The following is a 20,420-nucleotide window of genomic DNA, read 5'->3' on the forward strand; positions in this document are numbered from 1 at the left end:
GTCTGTGCGTGTACAGGCACAATTCTTTCAGGAGGCATTTACCAAGGCAGATGCAAGTGTCCAGTGTTGATTTTAACATGGGAATAGATCCAGTTTTACAAAGGAGAGAGACTACAACCAGCATTGGGAGAATAAAGCCAGAACTCTACAAACAGAAGTCGGTGGATTCTGATGGGCAACAAGAAGATGTGAAAACCTGTGGAAAACTTAATTTTACTCTCCGGTATGATTATGAAAATGAACTTCTTGTTGTCACAATTGTCAAAGCCTTAGATCTGCCTGCTAAAGACTTCACAGGAACATCTGACCCCTACGTTAAGATTTATCTGCTTCCAGATAGGAAAAAGAAGTTTCAGACACGAGTTCACAGAAAGACATTAAATCCTGTCTTTGATGAAACCTTTCAGTTTCCTGTAGCCTATGATCAACTCAGCAACAGGAAATTGCATTTCAGTGTTTATGATTTTGACAGATTTTCTAGACATGACATGATTGGGGAAGTTATTCTTGATAACCTTTTTGAAGTCTCAGATCTCTCCAGGGAAGCCAATGTATGGAAAGACATCCACTGTGCCACCACAGTAAGTAATATGTTCCAAAAGTGTTAACGTAATATTTTCATTTCTCCTTTGTAGTCTGTGGCAGAGCATCCTGTTTATCAGCATGTCTGGAAGAAGAAGAAAGTTGTCAATATTTTCCTTTAAACACAGTGAATAAGATGCTTAGGAAGTTATAAAATGTAATTACTAAAAAATCTTCTGGGAACATGCTGTCACCCTCATGGCTTACTACCTGAATGTAAATTAGGTCTATTAATTAAATAGTACATCACAAAGAGTCACTGATTAACAAGAACAATTAACATTTTCCTGTTAGCAAAATACTTTGTCCCTCAAAGCGTCCAGCTATTAAGGGACAGAACCCTCCCTGCTCTTCATAGCACATTTTCATGGATTAAGATTCTTGTGAAAGAAAAGAGAGAGGCTAAAAGATTTTAACGTCCAAAAAGTCCTTTGCTGGGTATCCCATGCTTAGAGTCTTCTGCTGTTGGTTGCTAGCATGATTCAAGAAACACAAACAAGAAAAGTTATGAAATAGAAATTATTTGTTTCTTCTTGCAGACAAGAAAAGGAAGACTGTATAATCTACCCATAAAGTAGAGGACAGGGTACTATCAGGAAATCCACGAGTCTCCAAACTTCACTTTTGTTAGCCCAGAAAACCAAACTCATCTTTCCCATTTGGAAATTTCAGACAAAAAAAAGAGAAGGCTTTTTTTTGGGGGGGGGGTCTTTTTAGTTTCTATGCTATTCATGTAGAAAATTTCCCATCCCTTGTTCAGCTAAGATACACAAAACATTCCGAGTTATCCCTGATTTTCATCATAGGCTACACTGCTCTCTGTAGAGCAGCGAGGACAAATGGCATCTGGAGGACAAGGCAGAAGTTAGGCACGTCCGCTAGAGACAGAAGCTTAACACTGTCTATTGAGTGAAGCCAGATCTCTCTCATGTCTCTTTTCCCAAATTTTTTTTCATGCTGTTCATATTTATTGATCAGGGAAGTCTAGGTCTGAATGACTAGGAAGACAAAGAGGAGTTGAAGTTTCTCACCAACCTGAGCATGAGCAGTGTGTTTCCTGAGAGAGGAGAAGCAACACCAGGGAGCAGAGCATATGGACACAGTTTCTAATTGTGAGTTCAGGAAAACAGGTCTACCAGACTGACCTGAACAGTCTCTGGCACGTTTCCAGTACATTGCATCTGTATATGCTTAGTTTTAGCATGGTCGGCCTTCAGGCAACTATGCTCTCAACCTTAAAATTAAATCTGTGTTTAAGGTCTTGAAATAATAGCCTGATAACTTTTTTGCATGGTTATTCTAGCTTTGATAAAATCTTTAATACTTCAGTAATGATTTAAATGCTTACTGGTCCTTTGCAACAGGCATACAAGTAAAATCTTTAGCTGATAGCTAGACTGATTTCAGTATACTAGAAGTCCTGGATGATTCATCGCTTTTTGAACAGATTGAAATGCCAGTGCCATATTCAATGATGCTGTTGGGAGAGATACTAATATACATCTGGATGAAAACAATTACTGATCTTGGCTACTGAATCCTAATTCAAGTTTCTTCTTCACTGAGGGACAATATGTGCAGTTACAGGGCTTAGTTCACTCTGCTGTTGTTCTACTATCTATAACGTTTAGGAAAGAGCACTCAGATTTGGGATTTCAGCCTTTAATGAGAATGGTTTATAGTAGTGCACATGTTTAAACAAGTTGTCTGCATCTAAACAGTTAACAATAAACCGTGAAAATGAAATATATTCTAGTATTGGCTAACCATATCAGTTTTTACAAGCCTTACGTTGTTGTCAGCAAACTTTGTTGGAAATTGACCTAATTGATTCTTACTGTCAAAATGAAACCATCTTAAAATATGTTCTTTTACTATATGTTCAATGTCTTCTCTCATATTTTACTTTAGCTGCTTGATATAGATTAAAATTGGTTTGCTAGTAAACATTTCTAGTTCTGACATTTCAGAAACTGTAAGGTGAGGGGGCCAATCTTGCCCAGAGCTAAACAGTATATACATTGCTAATCAGGGAGGACTTATGTTTTAAGTACCAAATTTAAAGCCTACCAAAGTCACTAAATAGCAAATATATACCTAACTAGTGCTTGCTAGCTAGTGCTAGCTTGCTAACTAGTGATTTGGATCAAGCCTTGAAAAAATAATCCCATTCGATTTGCAATTAGTGAGAAATAGCTGTATTGCAGGCAAGCATATTTTGGCGTTTATAAAGAATCTTTAAAAAGCAAATTGTCTGCTTCAGTGGGAAGGTGCTTACTAAGCTAATCACACGACAGCTTGAAACCAAGACATATGTATACAAATGTATTTCTCATGCTTTTTCCTTCTTCGTTGTATGTTCTGTGAAGTCTCCAGTCTAAGAGTTTGGGTATGTTTCCAATACCCAGTGATTTGCTTATACTGTTCCTAATGATAAATGGTAAAAAAGGCTGGATGTGACAGATCAAAGAAGTGATCAAACTTAAAATACCCAACACTGGCTTCTCCACAGCTTTAAGTAAGTCCCTCACATATATTCCATGGTCAAACATTTTCTATTCAAAAGTGGAAATGAGGGTAAAAATCAGAACTTATATTTATGATACAAGGCTCTGCAGGCAAGGAATTGAAGATGCATCACATTTGCCTTGGAAATGGACTGCAAAATTCTACCAGTGAGGGGAGCTATCACTAGAAAAAAAGAGATTGTTCACTAGTCAAAGACTCTCTATATGTAGTTAATAGTTAAAAGGCAAGACATTTTTAAAATATATGCTTGCTGTTCATAAAGAGTTTTTGTTTGGTACAGGGAGAACTCTATCCTCTTGGGAAGATCAGGATAGTCACACCAACTCCTTTTGGTCTTAAGATCTATGACTGTGAGAGACCACGTTTTGAATGCTTTTTCTTGCTTGTGATGGTCATTTGGAACTTGTTTATACAAGTGCAGGATTGGCTTCCCTCGTGCTCATTTTTGTTATAATTTTCAGCTGTATTCATCTTTTGTAGTTTGTATTTTGTTCCTTTAATTTTTCATTTATGTCATTGTTTCTCTGTTATCTGTTCAGTTAAAAACTGCAGCTATTGTATAATATATAGCATGTACCTGTTGTAAGTGCTAAAGCATTTTCATTGTTTAATGTTGAATTATCAAGATAAAATTTTGTGTTGAATCTGTTGTGGAAAAGAAGCATTCTAGATATCTGATGATATTAATATCCCAAAGTTTTGCTTATACATGAGTGATCAAGTTTTCAATAAATGATCCATCGTTTACTTCTGTTCGTTTGACTGATTAAAAAGACAAACTCAGAGGCAGCTTTGAAGCATGCTCAGTGTATTGGACTATTGTAACTCTTAATACATAGTAATTAAATCAGGGCAATAGAGGCAAGCAAATACTATCAAATCAATTTCTTGATTTGATATCAATAGCCAAAATATCTAGTTTCTCTTGTTGCGAAGTGCTTCTGAGCATTGCATACAGATCTGATGGTTTTTTTACTCCCAAAAACATGTTGCATACTTTAAAATAAGAAAAACTATTTCTTTGAATTGCTGATAAGAATTTAAGTGCAAATGCTCAATATTGCAAATGTTTAGAGAGAGACCACTTGTTGTAGTCTGAGTTAATGTAACACATAGAATGTACTTTCTAGATCTAAATGTTTAATAACTTACCATTAACTTACTTTCCCTCTAACATCATTGCTCAAAATCTTAGTGGAAAGTGACTTTCCAAAAAATTTTTTTCCAGAGGTTTTCTGTGAACCCTGTAAGAGTAGCCAGTTATAGGAAACTACACAATTGGATAGAAAATAGGGCTCAGAATTTAGATGAAAGCCATTTCCAAAATAAAGGTGGTCTCTTGGGGATGTTAGTCTTGGAGCTGTCATGTATTTGTAGCCTCTGGGATTATCTCATGTAAATTGATGGAATTTGATTATTATTTAGTCTTACAGCACCCGTCATCTCTGTCCTACAATTTTGTAAAGTCGAATGTGAAAGAAGGTATTGTGAGGACACAGACTTCATATGATGCAAATGATGTATGTTTGTTCTTGCTGGAGCACTTGGTTCATAAGTGAATTGCATTACTGAAAAAGATAGGAGAGCTTAGATACCATTTAGTATATGTATAAAAAGTGACATTGTATTTTAAAAGTTCTGTCTTAAACACTTAAATAGAGTAGCATTTCACACTGGTTAACCTATTAGCTATCGACCTCAGTCATGGAAAAAGATGCTTCTGATTTTAAAAGCGAAAAACAGTTGAGCTCACCATGCAGTTCACCCACAGAAATTGCAGGCATAGTCTTTACATAGTTCTCCCCGTGGTTTGCTGTTTCCTGACTGGATAAAAATTAGTTTACTAGACCTTACTTTTAGTAAGACAATAGTGATACAGAACAGACAAGGATTTATCTTACAGTGGTTGAACTTTGGGACCACATTGTAATGAGTAGCTTAGTTCTTGACATTCGAAGAACTTCTCTCTCAGGAAGTGTTTTATCACAGTGGAATTAGAGGCTGTGCCCTACAATTAACCATGCTCATTAGAACAGACTTACACTATTAGTGTTTCTGGAAATGTCCATAAAATCTCTGACGCAATGTTAAACACACGTGGGAGCGTAACAGCTTGTAAGCACAGAAACATTTATCATTTCTGTAACGAGAGCAGCGCCTTTAAAGCCAAGAATCCCTGGTGCTTGTCATTTCCAATCATGGTCAACGATATAAAAGATTCATGTCATAGCCTGCTGCTGAGTGGATGAGACAATACTCTGTGTTGGTTTTTACAGGAAAAATATGGAGGCTTTTCATTTAGTTTTGGGGCTGCTTTAGAACTGGGAGATAGCTCGAAAAGATGTGGGTTGCTTTGCAGTCATGGAAAGCAGGAGAGATTTCTGTTTTTATTATTGTATGTTTCTTTTCATTTGAAACAAAAAGAAATTTGAATGTTCTGTTTTGTTCGAGGCAAACTGCTATTTCTTCATCTACATTTAAAGTAGAATTAGGTGAATGGAGAATACAGTTTCCTCAAGGGAAGTTAATATTGCTCTGCCGGGGTGATACCGGAGTAGTTAGGCTAGGATGCACAGCTTGACTGATTTGCTGTGCCTTCCGAGGTTCTCACTGCAAATATTCTCAGTGTAAAAAATGCATTGCTGCCTCAGAAATACCTCTTTGCTCTGGGTCTCTGGAATTCAGTTACTTTTTTATTCGCTTTGTTCCAAACCATTCTGAAGCAGAAATGGGCATAGGGGCTTCCTTGCTGGTTGGCAAGATGAAACTATTCTTCTGGTAGTGTAGGACATGCACAAGTCACAGTGAGAGTGACCAAAGAAGCATCCACAAGGCTTCTAGGTCTCTTACTGAGAGCATTCAGCCTGCTGGACCCTGCACAGTCCTAGGGAGTCCTCTCTGTACAGTCAGGACCTCAGTCAGGAACTGGGTGTAGCGAGAGCAGCCAGGATGTCAGGCTACAGCAAGCATTGGGTCTCCAGAAACAGAAGGGAGTAAAGCAACAGGCCCCCTCACTGCTTCCAAACTGTTTCCCAAAGAGACAAGAACGGACACAATTCATCCTCGTTGATTCATTTCCCAGGAGAACAGTTCAATCAATAAACAGTGCTGTTAAGAAGGAGGAGAGTTTAAACTGATATTCAAAGAATAACAGGAGAGAGAGAAAAGTATTAGCTGTGGGGACAAAGTTTCCAAAATAAAATTGCCTTTGAAAATTCTGAGATAGCATATATATAATCATATTTGAGATGCATAGGTGGGAACATAAATGGACTGTTAGAATCCTGTATTCCACGTTCTTGTCATTCTTGATCTATACCTCAAAACTGGAAATGTCTTAATGCATTTTTATCTGACCCAGAAACCAGTTTCCTCTCTTTTTTTTTTCCATCCAACCTCCCCCATTGATCATTACGTGTTTTATTTCATCCTTAAATGATTCTTGAAGCTTGAAGTCATTCACTATACCAAAAATAGTTTTTAATAGAAAGTAGGAGAATTGTGTTTAGGGAAAGGTTTTCCTGTACTCATCAAGAAATCCAAGGGCTGAATTCTGACATCTTTATTTTGAAATTAATACACTATTCATTTTCAGCAGGACTAAATGAAGCAACTTAGAAACCAGGTATGTGAATGCCTGAAAAACTTGACATCTAGAAAATTACTTAATACAGATGTTCACTCAAAATGCATTAAAAAATAAAGACAAAAAAAATTTAAATTGATCGCCCAACTATCACCCGTGAAGCAATGAATACGTACAGATCCTTGTGAACCTGATGGAAACATGATTAATATGTCTATTCAGGTGTGGTCATTTGTGTGGAATGAAAATTATGCTATCCAAAAAATCTTTATTCTGTAACTAAAAAAATCAAGTTCATCCAAGTTGCTGATGCCTTCGTGTGAGGTCTGTGTCTTTATTTTATTTTGTTCTAGCATCCCTGTACCAGAAAATGTATTGGCTAGTGAGGTGAACTGGGAGCCATAAAAATAAACTGAAGCTGGTATAGTGGTTACCACTGTTCCAGTTCCTTAGTTGTGCATGGTGGCTTGTGTACACAAAAGGGAAATAAATGAAGAGGAGACATGTAGTACTAAACAAATGCTTCTTTTTGCAATAGTGCAGCTGTGCTCAATGCTGTTTTTTTCTGTGCCAGTTATTGGAAGTCTGTGGGAGGGAATCATTATGAGCATCTGTAAAGCTAGTTGTTAATTGAAATCTAAGCTTAATAAAAGAGGAAAAATAAAATCTCAAAATAGGCCAAGGAAAGCGATAAAACTTCATGGGTGTTACATAAGAAACTTACAACTAGTCTAACAAAAGTTCTAGGTGAATATATAGTTCTGCTACTAAAGCTATTTGTAACATAGTTAAAAACATGCTTGTATGGCAGCCACTGGCTTCCTGCTCATGTCTTCTAAGTCACACTTTGTTTGAAGTGTGCTGTGAAGTGATTGTAGTTATTGAGGACAGTTTATTATTTGGCTTCCACAGGTTTGCTTGTACTGAAGTGTTCCAATCAAGATGGTTTGTGTGAGCTTAATTATCTAGTGGACTATAAAGCAAGAGAAATCCTAATTTTCTAGACCACTGGGGTTGTGTAGTAATTTAAATCCTATTTTTAAATCTCAATTAAAATCAATAGCACTTAGGTTTCTGGGGCATTTAAAATTGTTACTAATTATAATCTTTAGACAGATTGTTATGGTGTGTTTCAAAGCTGAGCCTTGTTTTATTCATTATCTTAGAACAAACTTGTTCTTCTAGCCCCAAAAAACTAAACCTATTAGTAAAAAAAAAAAAAAAAGTGATATCCCAGCCATTTTACCCAATATATAACTGTAGATATCATCTATATAGAGAGAATTTTAATCTTCCTTCTTAGGAACATTTAAAGTGTTCATAAGTCTTGGACTATCCTACAGTTTCACTTTTCGTAAAACAGTTACAAAGAATACTTTTTATAAAGATGTGTTATAATACTTTAATCCCTGCTGACAAATGATTTCTAGGGGTCCTAACAAAATGCACATTGTTCACCTAAGTATGAAGAAAGACCACCCATCTCAGTAGATGCTCAGAGTAGAAAATTAGTGAAAATACTAAGACTTTCTATTCTTTACTAAGCAAAAGTTCGGTTTCTACAAAAATGTCAGCAAACATCAGATGATGCAATGATTATGAAATCCAAATAAAAAGAAATAATGAGAAGAATTGTTTCAGAGGATTCTGGGAGGAAATGGATTTCAGTTTAATCCAAAAGAAAAGATGCAAACTCCTAGTCTGTGGTCACAATCTTACGACATCCAGTTCTTGCCACTGGAAGAGGAATTAAATTGTGACTGCGAGTTCATGCAGGATAGTTAGTAATTTTATTTCCGGTAAATGTATTTCCTTTACAGTGAGATTCATATATCAAAGGATATAAACAATAGTATAGTAGGTATTTGAAGTAATATCTATTCCACTCCACTGCAGCTTTTTTCTGTCATAATAGCATGTGAAGTCACATGAGTTTTCTTCTACCATATGACAACTCGGCATTTCAGGGCAGCACAAGCCCCTTTTTCTCCAGGCATAGGTCTTTAGTATCTGAAAATATTTGTATAAAGAGTGCAGTTTTCTCACTTCTAAACCTATCCGTGACCACTTTAAGATTGAAGAGTAGGGCATCACAGCTTATCAAGCAGTGATAACTTCAGTGCCTCTGTCCCGTGGTCAGTTTGCTGAGCAGAGTGGAAGGATTCATCCCTTTCTTTGCCAAAACCTTTCTTCTTACATTAAGGCATCTTGCTTATTCATTATAAGGTCAAAAGATTAGGTTTGATTGCAGGTATTTTCTTGGCTTATTTTCAAAATGTCCTCAGTACCTGGAAAGGACTTTTCTTTCTAAAGAAAGGAAAGAAAAAAGACTGAGAATAAAAAAGTCATTATATATTGCCCTGTCTGCCTGTATTCTTGTTTATCCTTTGAGTGCACCCAAATTTTCAGTGCCTATAAAATTTCTCTTCAAAAAGAAATAGTAGAAGACTGGTGTTCACATTCCCATCTTACCAAAATGAGTTTTTCTGGATTTACCTACACAGGGCAGGTCCTTGAAGATGATTTGTAACTTCCTGATTAACTTCTGAGTCTACAGCTTAAGAAGCCAGTTTTGCCCATGCACCCCCAGCATCTGTCTCCCAAGACAGCTACGAGTCATAGGGAAGAACTGAGTCCACAACCTTCACTTCTAACGTAGTATAATTTGAACTGTGAGAGTTTTTCACCTTAGTTTTACAGACATGTTTATATGACCCTGCGTGTGCAGAGGGGTTGGACTAGATGATCTCTAGAGGTCTCTTCCAACCTTAACGATTCTATGATTCTATGATTCCTGTACATTATTGTTGGCAGCATTTAAGGTAAGTTTATCTTTGGTGGATACTCTATGAACTGTTAGGCACCGTAACAATATAGCTATTCTTACTGGAACAGTGCCTTTTAAAAGTTCAGGATGTCAGCAAAGAGATAAGTGATGCATTAATGCACAAGAAGTAGAAGGGCATGGAATTTGTGAAAAGTTTATGTAAAATAGGTTCAGAGGAAAAATGAAGATCCGTAAGAACATATTATGTCTGTGTATTTGATACTGTGGTATGAGTCACATACATTGGTGCTTCTTGGTGAATAAAAACAAATAGCAAAAATTAAGGACCAATAATGCCTTTGATCTGCCCTCAGGTGGTACTATCAGAAAATTGTTGTTTAACTGTTAGATTTATTATTACTGTTTGAAATTCTAATTCTAAGAGAAAATTGATTCTATTTAAAGTTGTAAGTCATTTTTCCTTTATGTTTGGTTGCTGTTTGGACTGGTGGAGCAGTGATGAGAATAAAGGCGGTTTAAGAAAAATAAAAATAATTTGGAGGACAGTGTCTTTTTGTTGTAGGAGATCTAGAAGGAAGGATTTGTGTCCTCTCTACTTTTCTTGATCTACCTACTATGCTCCCTGATCCATCCTCACCATCTCCCTCAACATAGATTTTGAAGCACTGAAAGTGGAGGAACTGTGTTTCAAATGAAAGAGTGAGATCTCTTTCACATATGGATATGAGGGACGTGATCAGATTCCCAGTTCAGAAAGTAATACTAATAACAGAAGCTGTGTATAAAACAGATCTCAAATATGGTAAAAACTATAACAGAAAACACTTGCCACTTTAACAAATGAGTGAAAAGCAGTCACGTTTCAGAGATAACCACAAGCTAGCAGAACCTTGCAACCTGAGACCACACCAGTGCTTCAAAATGGTTGCTTGAAAACACTAATTTTCCCATTTTAGAATTTTTCACAGGCATTTCATTTGTTCAAGTTCTGTTTAGAAACTTAGAAATAGAAAAGTGAATTTGTTAATATATTCTCAGACACAAAATTCTGCCTTTTGTGTAGCAAAGAAAGGGACCGGGGGAATATGTCAAATAGATGCCCTGTGTGTTGCCCAGCGTGCATGCTTACATGCATACCAGTCTATTAATTTTCAGAACAGCATCATAACAAAATGACTGACTGTGAAATGACTGACCTCCTCAAATGTTAGTATTTTATTAAAGGTACAGCAGAGAATTTAAAACTATTCTAAAACCATATTCTTCAGTGTAGAGTCTACAATGCAGGAAAAGAACCTGAGGCATGTCTATCTTTACTAAAGAAGGATGTGAAATACTTTATTGAGTTTATACAGAGCATTAGATCCCACAAAAGACAATACAACTGTTTGAATAAGCATCTGATAAGATGCAAACAAGGAGCCCTTCTCTCTTCATAACAAAGAGCAATGTATTTGTCTTCTACAGAGCAGTAATTATTATATTTTATTTTTTAAAAAATCATGCTTGCCTTCTGATGTTAGAAAAGTTAAGCCACAAATCCATCAGTTCTCCAAAAAATTGTACTCTCAAGGTAGTTTTTCAGATGAAGCATTGAAGCTGGGATGTTAAAAATAAATCTTTTGGTAGTTGTTAAAGCAAGTCTTTTGAGATGACGTAGGCATGTTTGGGAATTGCTGCCTTGTAGAAGTGATCACCTTATAATCTATAAGTTCATATTGATGAATGCTGGGCTGCTCTTAATATGTAACTTTCCCTTTTTTGTGTGTGGGGGGAGGTATTAAATTAATTAAGTTAATAAATTAATTTGGGTATTAAAGTATTAAAAGAACAGAAAACAATTTGGAACAAAGCTGGCATTTCAGCAACTAAAATACGGGTGGCATTTGAACAATTGCAGGGAGGTTAGACTAGATGTTCTCTAGAGGTCCCTTCCAACCTCAACCATTCTGTGATTCTGTGATCTATATGGAAATTAAAAATAAGGATTTATGGAGTCCATATTCTCTGATGTTTCTCAAATGTTTTAACATCTGGACTGTATACTACCCTCATATTTCATGACTTGCCAGTGTCTGGTCTGAACATAAAAACAATCTGTGAGTATTATTAGGATCCATAGGGACCTTGTTTATCGTTTCCAGTATATCATTCTCTTAAAAGATGTCCTTGAGCCTGAAAAATTAGAGATGCTTAGCTTTTCTTCTAGAGTAAGACACTACCCAAAAACAGTAGAAACCTGGCAATATTTAAAATTGTGTTCAGCTTTTCAAACCGCCTAGATAGTAAGAATATTTTTTTCACATGCATACATATTTGAAGAAAAGAAATCTTTCATACATTTGCTTCAATGGCTAAAATTCATGTAAATATGTGCGATAAATATCCCAAAACTTTTATTTTTACTGGGTAAGATGGAGGCAGAGTCTTTTCAAGACCAGAACTTAGTGTTCTACATTTAGCATCCTTTTTAACTGTGAATTCAACACAGACATACTCCTGCCCCTTCAAGTATCCTGAAAGTTTTGGTTCTGCTTTTGGTTTAAATTCCTCAGTCTAGAATCTGTCACTAAATATTATCCTGCTGCTACTCTTTCCATATTTTTTTAAAAATATTTTCTGAAAATTCCTCTGTGTGTTCTTCTCAAAAACGTCTGATGCTTCAAAAGAAGCTTCTGCATGTTAAAAATTATCTCTAAAATTTTGCGTGATTTGAATTGATTTGTTGTCAGGATGGTCAGACTGTTAACCATTGCTTTTCTTTTTCAGGAGAGTATAGATTTGGGTGAGATCATGTTTTCCCTTTGTTATTTGCCTACTGCTGGGAGAATGACATTAACAGTCATCAAATGTAGAAATCTCAAAGCAATGGATATAACTGGTGCATCAGGTGAATCTACTTCCTTTTTTAATAACAAGACAGAGTCTATTCAGAAAGGTGGCAATTAGCAGCTTGCTGTTTCTGTGTGTTTAACATGGCTGCAAAGTGGAAATAGCAAGAAAGAGAATTGGTGTAGGCCCTATTCAGACCTACTTGCTTTCTTTGGTCTGGCAGTAGGTATGCCTTTCCTTTGCATGCATATTGAACACAGTGTTGTCTAGTATTACAAAGACCTATGCGATTTTGTGTCTTATCAACGTGACAGTCATGCAAAAACACTGTTTTTTGGATTCACATTTGAATGACACAAATTCCAAATGCACACAACTGATTATCTGTTACTCAGATCCATATGTCAAAGTATCACTGATGTGTGAGGGTCGAAGACTGAAAAAACGGAAAACAACTACGAAGAAGAACACGCTCAATCCAGTTTATAATGAGGCCATCATCTTTGATATCCCTCCAGAGAATGTGGACCAAGTGAGCCTCTCCATTGCAGTGATGGATTACGACCGGTAAGCACAGTTTGCTTTCTGAATGTTAATCTTCAGTGAGAAGTTTTCTTATGGTAAGCAACGTTTTTTCACCTCCGTGAACTTTCAGCGCCACAGAAAATAGATCCTTTGGGCCTTTTTCTAACATTTTTCAATGTTCCATGCCTTTTAGAGCTCAAACAATTCTATCTGTGTCATAAATAACTGTGATGAAGAAGTAACATGGCTGTGTGGTGTCATGTGCCGCTAGCATTAGTATGCATTTCTGTCTGGTGGCTGGATTTTGTAAGAGCTTTATGCCTTCCAGATTAAAGAGAGGAAAAAAAAAAAAGCCTAGGAGGTAAGCATTAAATGCTTAATTGCCTCACAAAATTTGGTCATGATTAATCCTTTGATTGGAGCAATAGAGATGCTTTGTAAACCTTGAGTTCTGCCCTCACTGATAACACATCTGGGCCTTGGTTAATTCATGTCCCCATAGAGGATTCACAGGAAGAAAATCAACTTGGAGCAGCCCTACGTCTGCAGGTTAAAAAAGAAACTTATGGACAGAATCATGCCTAAGCCAAGTCTGCTTCACTCAAGTGCCATTGGTAATAAGCACTTAGAGACTGCAGGGCAAATAAATAGTGAAAGTAGTTTACTAAACAGTAGTTTAGTAAGATGAAAGTCTAGTTTTAGTAAGAAAAACTTCAGGTTATTTTTCCTCATCATTAAATTTCTGATCCTCCACGAACTTCCGTCAGGAAGACAGTCTCCCTCTGCTATGAAAGGGGCATAATTGTGCTTTAAGAATTGTATGGCAACTTATGTACCACAATCTTCTTCAGCTGCTACTTTCAAGCCATTTGCGAAGAGGAAGGTAGAATACCAATAATCTAATGTGCATACAGGCAAGGTGAAGAGTCCAGTCCCTCCATTAACCTATGCCATGCCAGATGTATGGAAGTATGGCCTATTATGGATACACCCTTGCGTATGTCTCAAAGGGAAGTTGCCTTTCAAATTTTTCGTTGAAGTTCCAATGGCCATCATGGTTAGAGCTGAGAAATGTAGTGTGAAACAATGTCTGAGGCATTTGGAGCAGGAAATGTATTCTTGCCATTCTCTTTCAGTCTCCCATCTCACAAAATATAAGCAAATTGTCCTTCTAAATCATTCCCTATATTACAGTCCTTCTCTGTCCTTGTGTCCTCTGGGTTGTAACCTTTTGATGGTAAGGGGCCAAGTTTCGTCGCTATTTTTGTAACTCCTAGCAGCATGCTGGTAATGACTAGAATTCCTGGATACTGCCATTATAGAACTTAATACTACTATGCTACCACTAAAAGTAATGCCTGTAATAAATAAAATGAAAACTTGGGCATCTTTTATTCCTTGCTGCATTGAATCAGTCAACTGAATTATGTGAGGCAGATATTAAAACATTTTTCATTAAAAAAGAAATTCTGCTTTCTTACAATTCTCAGAGTAGGGCACAATGAGGTCATTGGAGTATGCCGGACAGGAATTGATGCTGAAGGGCTTGGAAGAGATCATTGGAATGAAATGTTGGCTTACCCACGTAAACCAATAACACATTGGCATCCACTAGTAGAGGTAAGAAGTAGATAAATTCTTTCTTTCTTGGTGTATTAATTCTCTCACACATAAGAAATTCACTGCAGCATGAGTGTCAATGCCTAGTGATAGGGCAGGAGTAAGATCCTTAGCACAACACAAACCTAGCTGCATGGTAGGTCAACCAGGTGAATAGCCAACAGGTTACTTGTTTATTTAGGTTCATACTCTAGAACAAGCCTTTCCCTGATCTGGTGAAGGCTTGTCTGAAAATCTGGATAAGGAAGTACAACGATCATAAATTCACCCAAGTTGGAGAGGAGCATCACACTTAAATAGAAGATGCATTCTGTTAAGTCTCCAGGGTGAATTTTCCCATGTAAGGGACTTATATATATATGTACTTTGGTTCAAATGCTCCTGTTGTTATTCACCTGTACTGCAATTTGGAGATTTGATGTTCCTTTAGATGTGCTATTTCAAAAATTTCCATGAGCCACTGGCAACATTATAGCATTAAAACCTTTAAAACTTCCACTTAAAAGAGATCATCTGCACATATTTCAAAAGCAATCATTTTCTGTTCAAAAATCTTTAGTGTTAAGAGTTATGTTGCTAAAACATGAATCTGAAACTGATCTGCTAATTAGGCTAAGTTGAGGCAACATACAAGCAGCTACTTCTAGAATAATTAAGCTTATTCAAATGTATGGTTGATTTTACCATCAGCTGCCTGGGCATAGAGAGGAGAACGCTGTGGGCACGTCTTACTGATTTTATGTATACAAAATGCTCATTGGCTTTGAGTTTGAAAGGATTCATAGTGAAGCCTTGAAAAGCAGCAGGCCCTACTTTGTAACACAGAGGACTCACATTTAGCCTCTTCTGGCCCAATCTCTATGGGAAAATTAGTTGCCATTTGAGGTGGCACTGGCTATTTGTTTTCCCCTTTGTCTACTACCTGGCTTCACAGAATATCCAGGGTTGGGTAGCAAAGGCCCAATATTACAACACCAGTAAATCTCCAGAAGAAGAGTAAAAGGGCAGGGAAACTGAGCCGGGAATTCTCCTTCTGAGAGCGGGAGAAAAGACTCTTCTCAGAGATTCCTTTCTTTCACTCAATTATGTGGGTGTGTAGACAAAGGTACCACCTCTGAATGGTGAAATAAGCCGAATCCTGTGGAATGAGTCAAAGAGAGGTTTCAGGAGGCCACTTTAGGAGTTTCCTTTTCATTGTTAGTTCTACTGGAAACTTGCATTGTGAGATAGCTGGTTAAAAACTTTTTTTGGATTATCAGCCTAAAAGAAAGCAAACAGGATATAACTGTGATTCACATTTTTATCTGGAGGATTCTTTTATCCTTAGAAACAATTGAAATGCATGGTCAGATATGATGATATTCATAAAGATAACACTTTTCTTTCAGTTACCTGGCCGAGCAACAAGTTTTGATAGCCAGGGATCTTGTTCATCACCAAAACCACCACTTACGCCCTAGGTGCAAGAATGGATTCATCGTGTCCAATGTCGAAAGCTCCCATGTAGCTCACATCTACATCAATGAAGGTTTGGCTTCCGCAGATGAACTCTATCCATATTTTTGTATTAAAATACATTTTTTTTCCTATTCAAAGTCTTATACTACAGTTTATAATAATTTCTGAACTTACAAATGAAGCTTACTTGAGCCAAATATAATCTTCATGCAGATTCATTCACTTGTTTCTTTCTGGCATATATCCAATGTCATATCAAATAAGTATTTTGATATGAACTATACCTTTGCATAGAGAAAGAAATCAGAAGAAAAATCTCTTAAGCAATTCAAAACAACTGCAGCTTGTAATGTGTACTTCTTTTGAGGTAGACCAAATAGTCATTTCATCTAAATTGCACTAAATCCTATATGACTTCTTAAAATAACACTACAAAGTGGACACCTCATGAAAAGACTGCAGTCGTCACATTTTGAAAAATTAGTTTATTCATGACTAAGGAGGAAGGACTGATCAAAAGCTTGCTGAAGCTGTTGGGGCAGAACCTACTGGCTTCAGTGGGTTTCAGTTCAGCCTTTGCAGACCATATTTCGCAGTCCAACTCTTCCAGCAATCAGGAGGCCAGCTGCACACATGGGAACTCATTTTCCTGTCCAGCATAAGTAAGTGACAGCGGGCCAGGCTTTTGTTTCAGCTCTCCAGCAGCTGATTCAGAGCCAGCACAGGTGTCTCTGCATTTGCACTGAGCAACACTGGTGTGGGTATTATTGGGACAATGAATGTGTCCCTGACGAGTCCTGTGGAGACTGGTGCAGCACTGCAGAGATACAAGTGTCTCCTGACGAGGTGGATCCAGCCCCTTTGAAATAGTCCATTTGTTGTGAGCATCATGCAGTCTTTATTCAGTCCTTATTCAGGCTGAACTTTAGCTTAGTGAATACTCTGAAGTAAAAGAATTAATTTAATGAATTTTTGTTGTTCATAAAATGACCAGCACAACATACATGTGATTCTTGATTTTGTGTGGCAATACTAGATTTGCTTGAAGCTATTTTAACTTAGTGGGCAACTCACATGGGATTGTTTCTTGTCCCTGTCTGGATGTCTTGAGAATTAGGAGTCCAGTATTTATGAATCTGTGCTTTGTATCAACATGTGGAGAGAGAAATCAAAATGTAACAATTATATAAACTAGTAAATTCATTTATTAGAATAAACAGTGACAGCAAATTCAAAAAAAAATGTTAGCTGAAGTGAGCTAGTTTAAAAACTGGAAGAGAACTGCAAATTGTTTTGTGAACTTGGTTCTTGATAGATAAGATCCTTGATGTCATCAAGGATCCTCATTCAGATAATTGTTTTCTTTATATTTTCCTATAAATGACCCTGTGAAGGCACAGAAAAGACTGCATGATTTGTCTGGGAGTTTTGAAAGGTGATCTACAACTAGGAAAAAAAAAGTTGGGGTGGATGCTCTTCTTTGTACCATTGTAATGTATAAACAATGCTGTGAAGATAATATTTTTGAAGTAACATGTTCACAAAAGAAAAATTTCATACACACAAAATTGCCGATATGTAAGTGTTCCATAATGAAAGAATTTGTGAGCATTAGTGTGGTTATAAAGGGAAAAGGGTTTTAGGCAAATGTCTAAAGAAGCATTATTGATGGTTTTGCCTGGTTAATGCAGAATATGTTCATAAAGATGGAGTCCCTACATTCCTTTAACTATTCCCTGAGACAGACAGTTCAAATGTCTTAAGTGCTTCAGGAAAGCTACGAAGGCTGGTGTTAATATTCCATGTGTTTCTGAGGCAAAAAAAAACATCAAGTATAAAATAATTTCATATACATATGGAAAGTGAATAAGCAAATAAAGCTTTCAGTCATTCTTTACATATCCAAAGAAAGAAGGAAAGAAAGTAAGAAAGAACAAAAGAAAGAAGGAAAAAAGCCCCAGCCCAAGTTTTTGAATGTCCATTTCAGGTTGTTTTTCATGGCCTCTGGGTAGAAATAGCTTTTCCCAGGGAGGGTTGGTAATGCTGTCCACCGATCCTCTGTGATTGTAGTTTAATCTCTGTAAATACAGAGCAACCTTGCAGAATTTCATTCCTCCATTTGCTCTGGGTGAGTAAATTTTTCAATAGGAGAACAATCTCTTCTTTGTGGGGATATTTTCTCCCATCGTTGTCATCATCATGAGATTTTGTGGCCTCAATCATTTTCACAGTGATTTTGCAGGATTGTTGGAGATACATAGATAGATATACATGTGGAGTTTGAAAAGCTATTTTGCATATACATTTATGTTAATATAAACTATATCAGAGTGGCCTTCGTGGCCTAGAAGATACTTTTTGTAATGTGGTACTGTAACATTAGACTAAATATTCTTTGCACTTTTTTGCACCTAATATCCAAAAAGCTAACAATTTTACAATCAAATGTAGCATAAGTGTTCAGCAATGAGCAACATTTTTTTTAACTGTTTCATTGTTCTGTTAATATCATGTATGTTTCATTCTAAATAGTGAGATATTTCAGTTTTCACTTTCTTAAATTTAAATTATTATCAAACACCAAAGGAATAATAGCTCAGTTCGTTCCCATTGTTGATTTTTTTGTATTGTTAATAACAACAGCGAATGACTTCTGTATCTAAACTTGAATTATGGGTGCTCTGCACTATGAAAATCAGTCTGCAATATTGTCAAGACATCTAACTTCAAAAAATATCCCCTCATTAATTTCCTTTAATCCCTTATTAGTGATTAATGGAATTAATGTAAAAGATGATCATGTTACATTTTTCACTGGCATCTTAGATATTTTACAAGACAGGGAATATATCCTTAATGTAACCTATCTATTGACTTTAGAGTCTGGTTCACAAGTTACTTTCTGAGTGTACTCACAAAAATATTCTCTGAGTAAAAACAGCACTTGTTTAGTCAATGAACATTTGTTTTAAGTAGGTTCTCATTAAGAGATGTAAAATGATTTAATTTGCAGCTGAGTGTAAACTCCTTGCCCCCATCCTGAATGCTTCTATGTTGCCTATCTGCTGTGTCACAAACATTGGCCTTATTTTAGAAAAAAAAATTGGCAAATGATTGGTGTAAAATATATTGTAGTAATTTTACAATAGTTTGAAAAACTAGCACTTCCAAATGTTTGAGTTATTTTTTATAGAAATGATTTACTGGAAACATTAACTGTATTTAATAAGAATTGTATTTTGCACTGCAGAGCTTTTTGTACTTTCAAAACAGTAAGCCACAGAACTGTACAGAGAAAGTGCAAGATGGATTAAGTGGTTCCAGGGGAGCTGCTAAATTTTTATATTTATTTTCAATAATGCACTGGAAAGTGAAAAAGCCCACATACAAATGTATCTAATGAGCCATTCTAGTCTTTTGGGTAAATATTATATTCAAACAATTGTTTCCCCTCCCCACATTAAATAAGTTTTCAGGGACCGTTAGATTTGCTCTAAGCAACCATAAAATTGTTATTAGATCTATGCAAAATGTAAAGTAGGACCCTAAACCACAGGTAGGCTTAGGATTCCAGTGCAACTGCACACCATAGCTTATGCTTAATAAGGCGCAGGTCACATATTGCACTCCTTTATTTCAGCTTTAAACCTCTATATTGTATATTTCAGCTGATATGGCCATTCCCTTTGATGTCCCAGCAACCAACTATCTGTTCCCCTCTATCTCTTGTCTGTACTGGGCTTCTGCTCACTTACTAGTGACTTGACCTTCACTTTTGTCTGCACTGCTGGAAGACAACTGCTGGCCTTAACATATGAAATCTGTGGGATTTGGACCAATGGGTGTAGGATAGTCTTTATTTTAATTCTATAGGAAACCAACAGGGTCTCCAAAGTCCCTTATGATCATGAGAGTTAAAGGGAGCAGTGATAGCATCAGCTTCTTGGCTTCTAGAAAGCACCGAGAATACAAAATACATACGCTTTAGCTTTGGCCAGAAAGAGAGAAAGTAGTCAGGACTCACAAAGATAAAACAAAGCCTAGTACACCAGGTCAAAAGTTCCCCATCAAAGTTGTTTCTCCAATACATGGAAATGTTTTTACATCTTATGTTTAAATACCAAATTAGAAAATTTTGAGCCACCATGAAATGTTTCCATTTGAGTTAATATTTTCCAAGGGAAAATGCATTTACTTTCTAACTAATTCTTTCATAAAAATGTTGAGAAAACAAAGCTTCCAAAAAAGATTTATTCAATCCATCCATTCTACTACTACTCATTTTTTATGGCTTCAGTTAAATCCTTTTAAAATGTTGAACATAGTGATGCACAAAACTTATATGATAATCTAGTTCCCACGTTACCCTGCTATATTTTTCAAATCCACTGATTATATTCCATACACTTTTATATCTATTAACTTTTTATTAAGCTCCTTTAATTTGATTAATGGTCTTACTGTATACAACTTTTGGCTATATTTTTAGACTGTGCAAAA

General features: G+C 36.4%; 1 protein-coding gene across 1 annotated transcript in view; it reads left to right on the plus strand.

Annotated features, from left to right (window-relative positions):
* Nucleotides 1–16,044, plus strand: part of SYT10 (synaptotagmin 10) — a 33,281-nt gene extending 17,237 nt beyond the window's left edge. Inside the window, exons 3-7 of the mRNA XM_088528454.1 lie at nt 17–581; nt 12,255–12,375; nt 12,713–12,884; nt 14,333–14,462; nt 15,851–16,044. Coding sequence (XP_088384580.1) covers nt 17–581; nt 12,255–12,375; nt 12,713–12,884; nt 14,333–14,462; nt 15,851–15,922 — 1,060 coding nt within the window. The 3' untranslated portion in view covers nt 15,923–16,044. The remainder of the gene's footprint in view (nt 1–16; nt 582–12,254; nt 12,376–12,712; nt 12,885–14,332; nt 14,463–15,850) is intronic.
* Nucleotides 16,045–20,420: the final 4,376 nt, after the last annotated feature.

Source organism: Tinamus guttatus, unplaced genomic scaffold (genome assembly GCF_059628265.1).
Source record: "Tinamus guttatus ecotype Peru unplaced genomic scaffold, ASM5962826v1 Tinamus_guttatus_pri_ptg000308l, whole genome shotgun sequence".
NCBI lineage: Eukaryota > Metazoa > Chordata > Aves > Tinamiformes > Tinamidae > Tinamus > Tinamus guttatus.